At 47.8% G+C, this 16,388-nt stretch overlaps 1 protein-coding gene across 1 annotated transcript in view; it reads left to right on the forward strand.

Annotated features, from left to right (window-relative positions):
* Window positions 1-6,609: 6,609 nt before the first annotated feature.
* The window catches only part of PANX1 (pannexin 1), a 38,976-nt gene continuing 29,197 nt past the window's right edge, over window positions 6,610-16,388 (forward strand). Inside the window, exon 1 of the mRNA XM_081238534.1 lies at window positions 6,610-7,205. Coding sequence (XP_081094660.1) covers window positions 7,025-7,205 — 181 coding nt within the window. The 5' untranslated portion in view covers window positions 6,610-7,024. The remainder of the gene's footprint in view (window positions 7,206-16,388) is intronic.

Genomic DNA, 16,388 nt, shown 5'->3' on the forward strand with positions numbered 1-16,388 from the left:
CCCTCTGACTTAAATGTTAGCATGACCCAGGGCTTGAACTGGGCCCTTTTCTCCCTTTTGCCCTCCGGAGTGGGCTGAATAATATCTCCATAGATTCCATGTCCTAATCCCTGAACCTGTGAATGTTATCTTATATAGCAAAAAGACTTTATAGCTATGATTAAGTTAAAAATCTTGAGATGGGAAGTTTATACCAGATTACCTAGATTGGCCCTAAATGTAATCACAAGTGTTCTTATAAGAGAGAGACAGAGGGAGATTTGACTACAGAAGGAGGCTGTGTGACAACTGAAGTAAGATGCTGAGCTGCTGGCTTTGGAGATGGAGGAACACTGCTCTAAAAGCTGGACATATATACACTAGCAAACGTAAAATAGATAGCTAGTGGGAAGCAGCCATATAGCACAGGGAGATCAGCTCGGTGCTTTGTGACCACCTAGAGGGGTGGGATAGGGAGGGTGGGAGGGAGGGAGACGCAAGAGGGAAGAGATATGGGGACATATGTATATGTATAACTGATTCACTTTGTTATAAAGCAGAAACTAACACACCATTGTAAAGCAATTATACGCCAACAAAGATGTTAAAAAAAAAAAAAAAAAAGCTGGAAAAGGCACGGGAATGCATTCCCCCCTAGAGCCTCTGGAGGGAGCTTCGTCCTGCTGGCACCTTGATTTTATTCCATTGAAACTGATTTCGGACTTCAGATTTCCAGAACCGTTAGAGGATAAATGTGTGCCACCAAGTTTGTGGTAATTTGTTACACCCTCTCCATAGGTTATTTCACTCATCCTCATGGATCTGAAAACCATCTTTATGCTAATAAATTCAAAATGTGTTCCTCCTTGGGTTGCAGACTACAAGTCCTGTTCAAGCAGATGATGGTAGCAGTCCCCTAACCAGTCTCTCCCTTTGTCACTCCTGTCCCTTCCAGCCACAGTCCACACAGCTGCAGCAGTGTTCTTCCACATCTGATCACATCACTTCCCTGGTGAATCCCCTTTACTGTCTTTCCACTTCACTTTCAATAATATCCAAACTCCTTACCTTCGCCAGTAAGACTCAGACCGATTTGGCTGCCCAACCTGTCCACCTCTCCAACTTTATCTCTGCCTCCTCTCTGCTCCAGCTTTTATCAGTTCCTGTGCCCTGCTAGTTCCTTCTTGCCTCAGAGCCTTTGCACCTACTGCTTTCTGTGCCTGGAATGCTCTTTCTCTCTAGCACCCTCCTCCCCTTTCCTGCCTTTCCTACTTCAGATGTGCGCTCCCCAGACTGCCCTTTCTAAAGTGGGCCCCTCCCCCTGTTATTTCCAATTTCCATTGTTTTCCTTTGTAGCACATATCACGGGACATATCCATTTTACTCGTTAGTTTGATTTTTGTCTGCTTCTTTGAAATGTAGGCTCCATGGAAGCAAGGACCCCAGACCTGTTTTGCTCACTGCTGCATCCCCAGCACAGACCATAGTGTAGATACATAATAGTTGCTCAGCAAATATTACTTGAATGAATAAATGAATATATAAACAGAACAGGCAGAACAGGGCTTAACTATCTTGACTTTGACTATTTTGGTCACGAAAGATCTCATATTCAAGTGTCAAGGATACCAAACAAACAAAACAGAGTTCTGGCACCATAGCTGTGAAGCCCACAGCTGCTTTGGTCTTCTAACTACTGACACTGGGATAAGGAGTGGGGGAAGGGAGGATTTGGAGGAGGATGTGTTATTTAATCCCTAAATGCACATTATAATTATAAAAAGCAATGTCATCAAAAATAAGGAAATCCTAAGAAACTTTCACAGCTAAGGGGAGCTAAGGAGACAAGACAACGAAACATAATATGGTATCCCTGTATGGGATCCTAGAACAGAAGAAGGATAGTAGGTAAAAATTAAGGAAATCTCAATAAACTAGACTTTAATTAATATTAATTTATCAATATTGGTTTGCTAATTGTACCAAATGTACCATATAGGGGAAACCGTACCATCTACTCAATTTTTCTGTAAATCTGAAACTGTTCTACAAATTGAAGTTTATTTTTTAAAAAAAGCAACATTATACATACTCTCATGTGAACCTTAAACTCCTGAGACTGGTAGTGACAGATTAAAAGCTAAGTGCCCTGGGGAGGGGGAAGGGTAAGCTGGGACGACGTGAGAGAGTGGCATGGACATATATACACTACCAAATGTAAAATAGATAGCTAGTGGGAAGCAGCCACAGAGCACAGGGAGATCAGCTCGGTGCTTTGTGACCACCTAGAGGGGTGGGATACGGAGGGTGGGAGGGGAATGCAAGAGGGAGGGCATATGAGGATATATGTATACGTATAGCTGATTCACTTTGTTATACAGCAGAAACTAACACAACAATGTAAAGCAATTATACTCCAATAAAGATGTTAAAAAAAAATCTAAGTGCCCATGATGTGGCAGGCACTGTTACATATATGATCCCATGTAATCCTTAGAACAACCCAATGAGGTAGGCGGTCTTACCCTTATTTGGCAAATGAGGACACTGAGACTTAGAGATTCTCAGTGATATACCCTTGGTCACATAGCAAGTAAGTGGCCAGTCCAGGAGTTGAACCCAGGCCCTTACTTTCTCATTTCCTGCCAGAGAAACTTGGCACACGTTAGATTATTTGATCTGATTTTTGCAGTAGGAAAAATGGCTCCCTTAACCACCCCCTTTTTTTTTTAATCAGAATAATCTTTATTGATATGCTCCGTGCTACCTTGTTAATATGGTCACGTTGTCGGCCGTGGCTGAGGTAATGGGGACAGCCCCGCCCAGCACCAGCCTGGGCCCTGGGGGCAGGGGGTAGGGTTGGCCTGGAGGAGACCTGGTTATTCCACCGATACCGTTCTTGGCCTTCCCCAATTAATAGAAATTGACTAGAGGCCAGACAAGAAATTCAGGAAGGTTTTATTGGGGCCCCTGCTGTAGCAGGGGGAAGTGAAAACAAACCACAGGTTCCTGTGCTTGCTTGCTCGTTATATGGGGTGAGGGTAGGGGTGTGTCCAGGGGTCAGGCCAGAGGGGTGGCTTGGGTGTCGCGCCCACCCCTTAGGTGGTGCTGTGTGCAGGAGGCATGCGCAGTACCCTGCTTTTGCTCCCAATACCCTGGTTGTTTTTTTTTTTTTTTTGCAGTACGTGGGCCTCTCATCGTTGTGGCCTCTCCCGTTGCAGAGCACAGGCTCCGGACGCGCAGGCTCAGCGGCCATGGCTCATGGGCCCAGCCACTCCGCAGCATGTGGGATCTTCCCAGACCGGGGCACGAACCCGTGTCCCCTGTATCGGCAGGCGGACTCTCAACCACTGCGCCACCAGGGAAGCCCCCAATACCCTGTTTTTGTTCCCTGCTCTTCAGAAGTGGCAGTTGAGTTGTTTTTGTTTTTGTCTTTTGTTATCTTTTGGTCCAGAATTTGCCTCAACTGTGCATGCAGAGTTATTTTTAGTCCCATAGAGTTTCTTTGGGAAACTTTCTTTCTGTATTTTGTAGCTTGAGGAGAGGTGTGTCCACCTGCAAGCTTTGCAGCACTGCAGCAAAGCGTCCCAGGTCCCAGGGCTATCTCACCACCACCCCCAGCTCCCTCCTGAGTTGTCCTGCCACCCACCAGGCCCCTCACAGGCCAGCATCCCAGGCCCAAGACAAAAGCAACTAAAAAAATAAATTCTTCTTCTCGCAGCTGAGCACCTGATATAGGGGAGAGGGGCGGCTCCAGGCCTTCCTGGCCAGGGGCTCCACTAGGGTCATGGCCAGCCCCTGCCCAGCCAGTGCCCTGACGATGCCATCTGGGGCACCGGGTGGGAGAGGTGCTGAGCCCCACAGCATGCGGACAGGAGGCTGGGGGCGTACCACCACTCTTTTCTGTGCCATTCATGTCTGTTCTCAAAGACAAGGTGCCAGTTTGGGCTCTGATTACTTCTCATGTGCAAAATCTCAGCAGCCTCTTACCTGGCCTCTCCACTTCCACTCTGCATTTCAATCCACTCTACATGTGGCTGGAAGACTAATCTTTTTAAAGCGCAGCTCTCTGTATATTACTCCTGTCCAAAACCTCTCTAGTGCCTACTGAAAAAAAAAAAAATTCCAGACTAACTTCTCTGGCCCCAACCCCTTCACTTTTGTCTCCCTCACCTTCTGCTTCCCTATACCAGTGTCAGAAGTCTCCACTTCCCATTTCCTAATGGGAAGGTCTCCACTTCCCATTTCCCACTTTCACTCCCTCCTAGAAAGTTCCTGTGCCAGGTCTGCCTGCCACAAACAGACGCATCCCACCAGGCCCCATCTTTTTATGTACACCCCTTGGCATACCCCACATTTCTCAATATTACTTACACTTTCTAACCTGTATCATAGTTAATTGTGCACATACCTTATTTCTCTTACTAAGCCATGAGATCTTTAAGGAAATGGAATGCGTCACTTCATCTTTGCTTCCCCATCCATCCAGCCCAGACCTGGCCCATCACTACCCTCTAATACATGCCTTGAATGTATGGCAAAATGAATGTAAGTTGGGCCACCTGTTTTTAAACAATTTTCAAAGTGAAAGATTTTCAGATTCCTTCATTTAATGAACCTTTATTAAAATACCTACTACGTGTCAGGCATTTGTGCTAAGTGCTGGAGATGAGAGTGGTTGGTATACACGGGTGCGGACCTGCCCTCATGAAGCTTACCATATAAAGGGGGAGACAAACGTTAAATAAATGGACAAACACATATTTGTTGAATTATAATTGTGATCTTCATTAAGAAGGAAAAATAGAGGGCAACAGTAATGGATAACATTTACAGAGCACTCATCAATTGCCGGGCAATGTCCTAGGCGCTTTCCATATATTAACTCTTTTGATCTTTATCTCAATCCTAAGCAGTATAAACACTTTACAGATGAAAAAACTGAGGTACAGGAGGGGCAAGTAACTTTTCCAAGGTCCACAGCTGGTATTACAAGAATATTTAACAAAGGGACCTAATCTAGTTTAGCATTATCAGGGAAGACTCTCCTGGGAAGTGACATCCAGTAGAGATCAGGAGGGTGAATCTGAGTTGGCCAGGCAAAGAGGCTACCATGGAAGTGTTTTGGGCAGGGGAAGGTCTGGAGGACGCATGGGGCTGGCTAACTTGAAGAACTGACCGGAAAGTAGTGAAGCTGATAAGGCAGGCAGTGGCCATGTTAAGAAATTTGGATTTTATCCTAAAAACAATGTACACTTTAAGTAGGGGAGTGAAAGGATCAGATGGGAGCTTTTGTTTTATTTATTTTTATTTTTTGCGGTATGTGGGCCTTTCACTGCTGTGGCCTCTCCCGTTGCGGAGCACAGGCTCCGGACGTGCAGGCTCAGCGGCCATGGCTCACGGGCCCAGCTGCTCCACGGTACGTGGGATCTTCCCAGACCGAGGCACGAACCCGTGTCCCCTCCATCAGCAGGCGGACTCTCAACCACTGTGCCACCAGGGAAGCTCCCAGATGGGCGCTTTTAAAAGCTCCCTCTGGCAGCCATGGGGGCGAATGGCTTGCGGGCCTGCAGGGTACATAACCTGTATGCGGTTAGGAGAGAGGATGGCGGCAAGGAGCGTTGGCAGCGCAGGTGGAGAAAAACTATGAGATTTTCTACATTTAGGAGAGAGACGCCGCAAGATTTGGAAATTGGTTATGGCACCTGGGGAGAGATTGCAATGTTACACAGGGCACTCCAGTTTTCTGCTTTGGGCATACCGGTGGATGGTGGTGCACTGAGCAAGATGGGGAAGACTGGAGTTCAGGTTCAGTTGAGGATAAGGATTGCGGTCCTGGCCACTGTGTGGTCCTGGTCTTGTGAGTCATCTAAGTGGAGAGTGGTGCAGGCCATTGGATGAGGGCTCAGAGGGCAGGGCAGGGTGGAGATGTACATATGGCAGTTGAGGGCACAAAGAAGAGGCTTGTGTGCAGGGACCTGCCCATGTACAAAGAGCAGAAAAGGCAGCCCAACCCCAAGGAGCCCTCACGTTCAAAGGTCCTGTCTGCCCCCAAATGTTGCTGATTAGAGCGTCTCTTGACTATTTCTCAGCATCCACTACCTGAAAGTGGTTCAGAAGTAGCTCTCCCCCAGCACCCGCTTCCCGCAGACACCCACTGCTGGCTCCCAGACCGAGGCTCCCACGGGGAAAGCAGGAGGCTAAGCACAGACACCTGAGACCTAGTCAGACGCAGGGCTCACCACCACTGACCCCGCGCCTCCCTGTCCCGCAGTGCTTCTGGAAGAGTCCAGCGTTCCCTCTTCCGCACCGGCTTGGTCTAACCCGCTCGATAGCCTTTTAGGGCCCCGTTGCTCTTTGAAGCATTCGCACCTCCTTTTAACCTGATTCCGCCACGTAGATATGTTGGGGGTGAGGCGTAAAAGGGGGCCATCCTGTCCACAGGGTAACAGGTCGCTTTCAGAAATGATTTCAAAACTCCCGGGTGCCAGGAAGTGGAGAGAATGAGGTTGGGAGAGGCGCGAGCATTTGACGAGGTACCGCTCGCCGGGAAGCTCCCTTTGCTGGGGGTGGATCCCAGGGTCGCGGGATGCTGCCGCGCCCACCCGCCCCGCGTCGCCTCAGCTTCCGGAAACTCCAAGTCGCCAGGGCGCAGCGGCGGAGCCGTGGCGAGGCTAGCGCTTTGTTCCGCGGTTGGGTCTCGCGCCCTCGGGCGCGCGCATCCCGGGGATCTGCGGGTGCGGCTCTGCCCCAGGCCCGCGGCAGAGGAGCAGGCGCGATCCCGTGCGCCCCGAAGCATTCCCGGGACCCGCCAGGCCAGGCCCCCAGAGACGACAGCTGCGGCGCTTCGAGACACAAAGACCAGTGGGATGTGGAAGCAAATGGGGAGCCGGCAAAGGGAAAGCGAAAGCCGCGGGCCCGGTCAGTGACCGGGTGAAGGCGCCGCGCCGCCCTCCCCACGCCGGCGGTACCCGGGCCTGCCCTTGTGAGCCTTCCTGGCCCAGCCCTTGTGAGCCTTCCTGGCTCAGCCCCGTGCGCCGCAGCCATGGCCATTGCTCACCTGGCCACCGAGTACGTCTTCTCAGACTTTTTGCTGAAGGAGCCCTCGGAGCCCAAGTTTAAGGGGCTGCGGCTGGAGCTGGCCGTGGACAAGATGGTCACGTGCATCGCCGTGGGGTTGCCGCTGCTGCTCATCTCGCTGGCCTTCGCACAGGAAATCTCGATTGGTAAGGCCCGGGGACAGTGGCACCGGGGCGGCCTGGGCCGGCGTTATCAGAGGTGCCCGGGTCTCTGGCGAGAAGTGATTTTACCGCGCGTCCCTGGCGGTGCCCGCCGTTGTCATGGGCGTGAACGTTGGGAAGGAAGGTAGCCCGAGTTGATGGGCCGAAGCATTCTTTGTTCGCGTGCTCCCTTTCACCCCCTGCTGTGGACGCTTCTCACATCCCTGCTACCCATTTCTGTTCCCTGCTGCCCACTGATCCTGACTCTGGCTTAGTGTTCAAAGTCCCACTCTTAAGATCGGCGCCGTTGTCACCAGATTTGCCTCTCTTTTCCCTCCCACACATTTCTGCGGTCACCCAAAATTTGTATCAGAGAAGCTCCCGAGTGGCTAAATGGAGGACGTGAAGAAAAGTAGCCCATGAAAAGTGCTTTCTCCCTTATGTTACATTTAGTTGATGTGTACTGAGACTTTAGCTCTGCAGGGTTGTGAATAATGGGAAATAACTGCTCTTGGCCAGTATTAGAAGGGATACCCAAATCCTCTACCTGGACGGCCTTATTTTTTTGTTTTTTGCGGTACGCGGGCCTCTCACTTTGTGGCCTCTCCCGTTGCGGAGCACAGGCTCCGGACGCGCAGGCTCAGCGGCCATGGCTCACGGGCCCAGCCGCTCCGCGGCATGTGGGATCTTCCCGGACCGGGGCACGAACCCGTGTCCCCTGCATCGGCAGGTGGACTCTCAACCACTGCGCCACCAGGGAAGCCCTGGACGGCCTTATTTTGAATGTGAGATGAACGAGTCCCCTTCTTGTAAACTCTCCTTTATCCTAATAACAGTTCTGTGAGATTCTGAGAGTCTGGTGGTTTGGTCAGAATCACGTGGCTAGTAAGCAGCTGGTCTTCCTCATCATCTCTTCTGGCTTTGAGCGCAGGAGATAGTGTTTATGAGTCAAGGGGAAGGCCGTGTATGAGGCTAGACACAGCTCTGTGGGGAAGGAGGCCGGTGGGGCTGGACAATGGGGAAAGCTTATGTGAAAGATTGGGCTGGCCCTGAGCCCCTGCCCGTGGGTGGGATTTGGATAAGCAGTGGTGAGACCTTTGCCAAGATTTTGGGATGTCAGAGAATGGTACGTGTTCCTGGAAGGAGAGAAACAACGAGGAGTGTCCTAACTGAGGCAGGAGGATTAGTCAGGGTTCCTGGAATATGAGAGTGAATATGGGCCTGGGTTAGTGAGAACAGAGGAGTACAGACTTGATGGTTTAAAAAGTGCAAAGTTTGAGCAGAGGCTGGACTAATGAGAGAGCTCATTATTTGATCAGAGGCTGGACTGTTGAAAACAGCCCTTAATAAGTAATAGCCTGAGGGTACATGTAGGGTCTGTGAAGGAGGGGAGTTGGAGCTAGGGAGGATGCCATAAAAATGAGGCATCAGTTGAGGTCTCGTGCGAGGGTGGGCGCCAAGACTAGAAGGGAAAGGATGGGAAATTTCCAAGATCAAGGAATAATAATCCACTCTTGGGCTCCTAGCTTTTCATCAGCCACAAAGGGCCGAGACTCATCAGAGATATCAGAAAGGCTGCAGGCCTGGGTGATTGGAGAATGATATGGATGGAACTGGTGAAGTTGAGGGAAGAGTTGGTTAGAAAAAGGTTACAGTGAGCTTGATTTTGTGATCCACACCCCTAAGTTGTTCAACTTGGCAGGAAGTCGCCAAATTCATTTTGGAAGGTAGTCTTCAGTTTTCCTTGTCATTGGGCAGACATAGATAGTCAAGGCTTTCCCTCCGCCTTCCAGATGGCCGGGAGTTGAAGCTTCCGGTTGGAAGGAAAACCACCAAGTAGCATGGGTCCTGGAGATAATCTTTCCCTTCAGCAAATGTTTCTTGAGTACCAGCTGTGGGCTGGACCCAGTGCTGGGCACTGAGGAGTCAGGGAAACATGGACCCTGTCGTGGAGGAGCAGCCATCTGATGCCAGGAGGGACTGGTTGCCGTTCATGATGAACCCCGTTCAGTTGCCCCACTTGACTTATAAGCATAGGTTGTATTGCAAGTACCTCAAATTTCCTTTTGCAGTCATTTCCTTTCGCAGTATTTTTTTGGCAAGGAGGAATCTGTGTTTGAAATGTTGAAAGGCTCAGTGGAAGGTGGATGAGTGTCATTCTATATGGCTCCATAGAACACACGAATGCCGCCATATGGTAGGTGCAGGAGGTCAGAGTTCTGTGCCACAGAAGGACCTTCATTTCTACCACACCTGTCCCCAGATGCCTCTAGAGGTGCAGCCCCTTTCACCTGGAGGTATATCTATATCTGTATCTATATCGAGAGAGAGTTAGTGAGTTAGTTTAGGAAATAGCTGAGTGACAACTCTGTGTAGAATACAAGCATAATTAGGCTACATGGCCTTCAAACTCTGAAATTCTAGGAGTATTTATCTAAATCGGTGAAGAAACTAATTCCCTAAGCATGCTACATTTCAACAGACCAGACTCTGAATGGAATTCTTGTTCTTGGGGTCTTTTGATGGGTCTGCAGTACCCTTGGCTTAGGGCTACTCAGGACCTGGGACCGAGATGTCCTCCCTCAGGGACTGCTTTGACTCTCTGGTGCCCTAGCCTGGTGTCTTAGGAGACGCTGGGAGAGCAGAGCTCCTGTCTCCCACCAGGATGCTTCATGCCCGGTGTCAGGGTGGCTGGACCAGATGAGCAGCAGGGGCAGCCACTGGGCCCCTGGGGAAGGGTGTCTGGTCCGCCCAGGGAGCCTTCTCTCCCTGCTGCCCTCCCAGCAGGCAGCTGTAGTTCTGGACAGAGGGACTTGGTCCCTTGGGGTTAGCTCTGCTCTGCTGCTGTCATTACAGGGCAGGCGCTGGGCCAGCCCCAGTGAGCCAGGGGACAGAGAGAGCTGCAGCTGCTTCCAATGCTGTTAGTTCCCGGTTCCCCTCTTGTTTCCTCCAACTGAGTCAGCAGCCAGGTGGCTTAAGTCATCTGCTCTGTCATGGCTGCTGTAGGCACATCTTGGGAAATGTGTTCAGGCTTCCCTTAAGCATGTACCAGGTGGCAAAGCTGATTCTTCTTTTCAGGGGTGTCTATAAGAATGGGCTAATACTTAGGGTCTCAGGGCAAAGGTCCCAAAACAGCACATCCTCAGCTCACATTTAAAGCCAAAGCACCAAGGGAGCCTCCTGGTCCCTTTCCAGAAAGATGCCTGCTATCCAGAGAGGCTACTGATACATACATGTTTTTCTTTGTTAATTTTTTTTGGTATTTTATTGTACAGATAGTACCTAAATACCTTCTCATGGTAAAGGATTCATAAACCTCCTTCACTATGTGTTAGAGGTGAACATCGTAGACACTTTGGACAGCCGTAAAATCCCCTTTCTCTGCATTAATATAACTTATACACATTTTGTGTGTGTGTGTGTGTGTGTGTGTGTTACGCGGGCCTCTCACTGTGGTGGCCTCTCCCGTTGCGTAGCACAGGCTCCGGATGCGCAGGCTCAGCGTCCATGGCTCACGGGCCCAGCCGCTCCCGGCATGTGGGATCCTCCCGGACCGGGGCACGAACCCGTGTCCCCTGCATCGGCAGGCGGACTCTCAACTACTGCGCCACCAGGGAAGCCCTCTTTGTATATTTTTAATAACAGTCCTTTATCACATGAAGCCACCATATATTGACACTGCCTGTGTGCTAGGTCCTTTTAGCATGATATTTTTCCCAGCAGAAATTCTTCAAAACAGGTGTATATTTTAATTCTGGGGAGACTCTGGAATATTGGTTAAGATGTGAGTTTGGAGACAGACTGCCTGGGTTCCAATCCTGGTGCATCACACATACACTGTGAGACGTTGGGCAAGTTACATAATTTCTCTGTGCCCCAGTTTCCTCATCAATAAATGGGGTCATAGTAAAACTTATCTCACAGGGTGGTGAGAATTAAATGCATTAACACACGTGAGCCCTAGAACCATGTCTGGGACATAGTAACCTTTCAGTAAAGGTTAGCTGCTAAACACGCCCCGGTACTCTATGACTCTGACAGATGAGGACCTGAGGCCAATAGAGGCCAGATAACGTGCTCAAGGGCACGCAGAGCAGAGCTGGACTGCAGCTTTGATTCTGAAGCCTGAATTCTCGGGCACTGCTGTGTCCTCTGCCCTCTCCCTGTCCTGTGCATGAGGAACAGTGCCCTGAAAGCAGAACGAGCTTGTACCCAGCACAGAAGCCTCTAGTTTGTTCTGGGTCTCGGCCCTGCTGCCACGGGATCATCCTCCCCACTCTCGGGGCCATCTTCCCCACTCCTTGCTTTCTTGCTGGGGAGGGTGCCTTCTCTGTTAGAATCATGGCCAGCCCCATCCCCGGTTCAGCACTGCAGCCTCAGCAGGGCGTCAGGACCATGGGTGCATGAATTACAGCCCTAAGGATATTAAAACACAGTCCCTCCACCCATCCTGCCAGACCTCCTTGCCATTATCATAGCATCAAGTCTAGACTTCCCAGCATGTCATCCCAGGATATCCTTTATCTGATTCCCAGCTGGACTCTGTTCCAGGCACAGTGGTGTGCTCCCCTTTGTAATATACGGTGAACTTTATAAAGACTCCGAGCCTTTCTCATGCTCTTTCCCAGCCTGGGTTTTCTCCTCTCCTCCCTTCAAGTATGAACGTCTGCCATAGCTCAGCCATTACCTTATGCAATTTTTTTGTTTGTTATCATTAGTGGTTCATATTCTTAGTCTCCTCCTGGACTGCAAGCTCTTGGAGGACAGGGACCACGCTTTCTTTGTCTTTGAATCCCCCGTGGTACCATGCCCAATAAATGCTTTTTGGGTGGAGCCCAACACCATCAAGGTCTGCATACTTTCGGGAGAACAGCTGTGCTCTGTTGTACCATAAGAGAAACAGAAGGAACGGCCCTTGGGGAGAGCAAGGTCCTTGGCTCTTTTTGGTATGCTGCTGGCACAAAGGCTCTGTGGCATTAAATACCAAATTTAGACACTCAAGGCCTTCTACAACACAATAGGATTTCTTTGTTGCAGGAACTACAAAATCTAGCTCTTAAAAGGCAACTTTGAGGGAGATGTGACACAAAAGGACTTAACAAAGTTGGGTCTCGTTTCAAGCTGGGGCCCCGTTAAATCTCAAATCCCGATTATCCAAGGCCTGCTTTCACAATGCTTATGTTCAAGATTTATAGAAGATAAGACAAACAGGTAAACCAGTAAGAATGGTGAAATTCAAATAATTATAAATGCACTGAAGAAAATAATACAGGATGTGACAAAGGAACCGTATATCTTTGTATCTCCAGTGCTTACCATGGTGCACCCGATGCATAGAAATAAAAACAGCTACCATTTATTGAGTTCTTACTATCTGCTTGCACTGTGGCAGATATTGCATTAATCCTTATAGGAATTCTATGAGCTTTTGCAAACAAGAATAATTAGGTTCAGAGAGGTTAAGCAACTTACTAGCAAGTAAAAGAGAAAACTTAATAACTATTGGATATAATGGGATCTTAAAGCAATATTCAGGAAATAAAGATTCTAGAACCTCTTCTTATAGATGTACCTAATTTTTTCCCTATAGGCTAAAATCCCTTCCCCACACCTAACTGGACTTCCATGTTGTTTCACACAAATTAGGCCTCTGGCCCTTTCCTTCTCTGCTTGTGTTACTGGCTGGCCTTGCTGTCCACAGCGCCTGTCCCTCTCCACTCCGCCCTGCCTCCACCTTCTCTTTCCCCTGGTCACTTGTTCTCAGGATGTCATCATATTGGGGAAAGAGGAGGGCCACACACTTGGGATTGTATGGAACCTACACCAAGTATTAGCTGTCTGCCTCTGGAAGTTGCTTAAGCTCTCTGAGCCTCTGTTTCCTCATCTGACAAATGACACTAAATGATAACTAGTTCACAGGTTCTTTTATTCGATTGAGTGAGAGCATCTAATTCCTATCTAATCGTAGTATTTAGTAAATGACATCTGTTCTTGGTGATCCTGTGATGGAAAGTAGCTTATATGTGATTAGCATATAGGGAACACCAGTATCATGTGTGAGTCACATTGGTTCATATACTTTTTTTCCAGCATGTGAATGATTTGTGCCACCAAGGAAGAAGATCTGGATGAAGCAAGCTTCAGAGGAATATGGCGCACATGATGCCCATTAGCCCCATGCTCTTCCTCTTGGCTGCACATGGTCAAATGCCCTGTTTTGGAGGAGCTATCAGGCGGTTCTGTCTGGTCTTTGTGTGTTTCACTTTTTTACTTGGGTGCATAACTCAGCAGCCTTTCTTACACACCCTTCATCACACTACTGTGTTTTTAATCAGGATTGTTGCTGTTTGATTAGTGCTCTAGGTACAAAACCTGCAGAGACTTGGAGTGATCTGCCTGAATCCTATATACTCCATAGCTCTGTTATTTTAGTGATTTTGCAGAATACTACTTTTTTTAAAATATACAAATTGTATTATAGCAGAGATGTTTGTATTAATTTCCCTTTTTACCTTTCATCTACCTTTTGTGTTAATCTTCATTTCATAGAAGCAAAACCTTTGCCCTGGACCAGGCTAGGACCTAGAGGTGATGGAAGAGACTTCGGGCAGACGTGTGCTGTGACTATTTCTTCATACTCTCTCTCATCTGGACTATTTTTTTTTATTTGTGTTATCGTTATTTTTATTTTTATTATTTTTAAATTAATTCTTATTAGAGTATAGTTGATTTACAATGTTGTGTTAGTTTCTGCTATACAGCAAAGTGAATCAGCTATGCATATACACATATACACTCTTTTTTAGATTCCATTCCCATATAGGTCATTACAGAGTATTGGGTAGAGTTCCCTGTGCTATACAGTAGGTTCTTATTAGTTATCTATTTGATATATAGTAGTGTGTGTGTCAATCCCAATCTCCCAATTTATCCCTCCCCCCTTCCCCCTTGTTAACCATAAATTTGTTTTCTACATCTGCGACTCTACTTCTGTTTTATAAATTTTTTTAGATTCCACATATAAGCGGTATCATATTTGTCTTTCTCTGTCTGACTTACTTCACTCAGTATGACAATCTCTAGGTCCATCCATGTCGCTGCAGATGACATTATTTCATTCTTTCTTATGTCACTTGGACTATTGCAATAGATTCCTGACTGGTCTCTACTTCGGTTCTTGACCCTGAATGGCCAGTTTTTGACATAGCATCCAGAGTGAACCTTTTAAAATAAATACCAGAAGATGTCTTTGCTTTAAAAATTCTGAAATTATTATTATTATTTATTTATATTTTTGGCTGCATTGGGTCTTCGTTGCTGCGTGCGGACTTTCTCTAGTTACAGCGGGGGGTGCTACTCTTCGTTGTGGTGCACAGGCTTCTCGTTGCGGTAGCTTATCTTGTTGTGGAGCACAGGCTCTAGGTGTGCGGGCTTCAGTAGTTGCAGCACGCGGGGCCCAGAGCGTGTGGGCTTCAGTAGTTGTGGCCCGTGGGCTCAGTAGTTGTGGTGCACGGGCTTAGTTGCTCTGCAGCATGTGGGATCTTCCCGGACCAGAGATCGAACCTGTGTCCCCTGCATTGGCAGGCGGATTCCTAATGACTGTGCCACCAAGGAAGTCCCTAAAAGTTCTGAAATTATTTTGTGTGAATTTTTAGGATTGAGCCAATGAGTAACTATGTTGATGTATTTGGGAGCTAAGGGTCTAAATGAAAGAAAGATACAAACATGGAATGAGGGAAGACAAGGAAGATCCTAGTGGTGTTGGATTGGAATTAGAAGTCTCATCATAAACTCACACACACACACAGACACACACAAATCGATTTCCTATCTGTGTCTGTTGAAAGGGCCTGGGAGCAATGACATCTCAGCAGCAGTGAGCACAGCTAGCATCCAAATCTTTGTTTTAAAATTTTATTACCGGGACTTCCCTGGTGGTGCAGTGGTTAAGAATCCGCCTGCCAATGCAGGGGACACAGGTTCGATCTCTGGTCCGGGAAGATCCCACATGCTGCAGAGCAACTAAGCCCATGCACCACAACTACTGAGCCTGTGTGCTCTAGAGCCTATGAGCCACAACTACTGAGCCTGCATGCTGCAACTACTGAAGCTGGCGAGCTTAGAGCCCGTGCTCCGCAACAAGAGAAGCCACCACAATGAGAAGCCTGCACACTGCAACGAAGAGTAGCCCCCCACTCACCACAACTAGAGAAAGCCCATGCGCAACAACAAGGACCCAATGCAGCCAAAAATTAAATAAATAAATGTATTAAAAATTTTTTTTTTTTATTACCGACTAAAGGAACCGAAGGCTCGTTGGAGAAATGGCCAATTTTAGGGCTGGGGCAGGGAAAGTACAAGATAAGCCCAGAACATTTTGTGCCAGGAAGTATGGAAGTGCTCAAAACCAAGGGGAGCATGTTAGGTACAGGAGCTAGTTTGAAACAATTTAAGCATCAAAATAAATAAAAGTAACAGATTATAAAATATTGAAAAACAAAAGACTACATGAGTCCATGTTTATGCTAAAAAAGAAAAAAATGTGGGGAAGGTGATTATAGTATATATATATATATAATGTATATATATAATATATATACATATATATACATATATTATGGCATTATAGTATAATGCCAGCTAATAAATGTAGAGGGAAGAATAAAGTTGGAAAATCTTCATTTTGCAACCACAGTTGAAGTATTTGATTCACCACTGGATGAAAGCTTGTAGGGGAGCAAAATACTTACAGTCTAGGAGGGTCGTCTCCCCATAGACCACTTATTTCTCAAGGGAAAAAGGCACTTTTACAGCAGAGCCCTGGCAGAAGGCACCTTAACCAAGTGACCATCATAGGTGACCTTACCTGTCATGGAGGAAACTGTTGTCAGGCGCCTCCAGGGGTGTCCTGTGGATGACCAACAACCCTTCCCTTATTGGGATCCCTGCCAATAATGCAGAACCTAGATCAGAACATGGAGAAACAATGAACAAACACAAATGAAGGGGTGTTGCACAAAACAGAGGGCCAATGCTCTTCACACGTTAGGGTCTTGAATGAGAGGGAAGGGCTGTGGAACCCTCCCAGGATAAAGCGACTAGAGAGACATGACATCTGAATGCACTGTGTGTGGTGCGGGATTGGATCCTGAGTAGAGGAAAAAAAAAATTGCTGTAAAGGATAGTTCG

This window comes from Mesoplodon bidens (genome assembly GCF_964165515.1).
Source record: "Mesoplodon bidens genome assembly, chromosome: 7".
Taxonomy (NCBI): Eukaryota; Metazoa; Chordata; class Mammalia; order Artiodactyla; family Ziphiidae; genus Mesoplodon; species Mesoplodon bidens.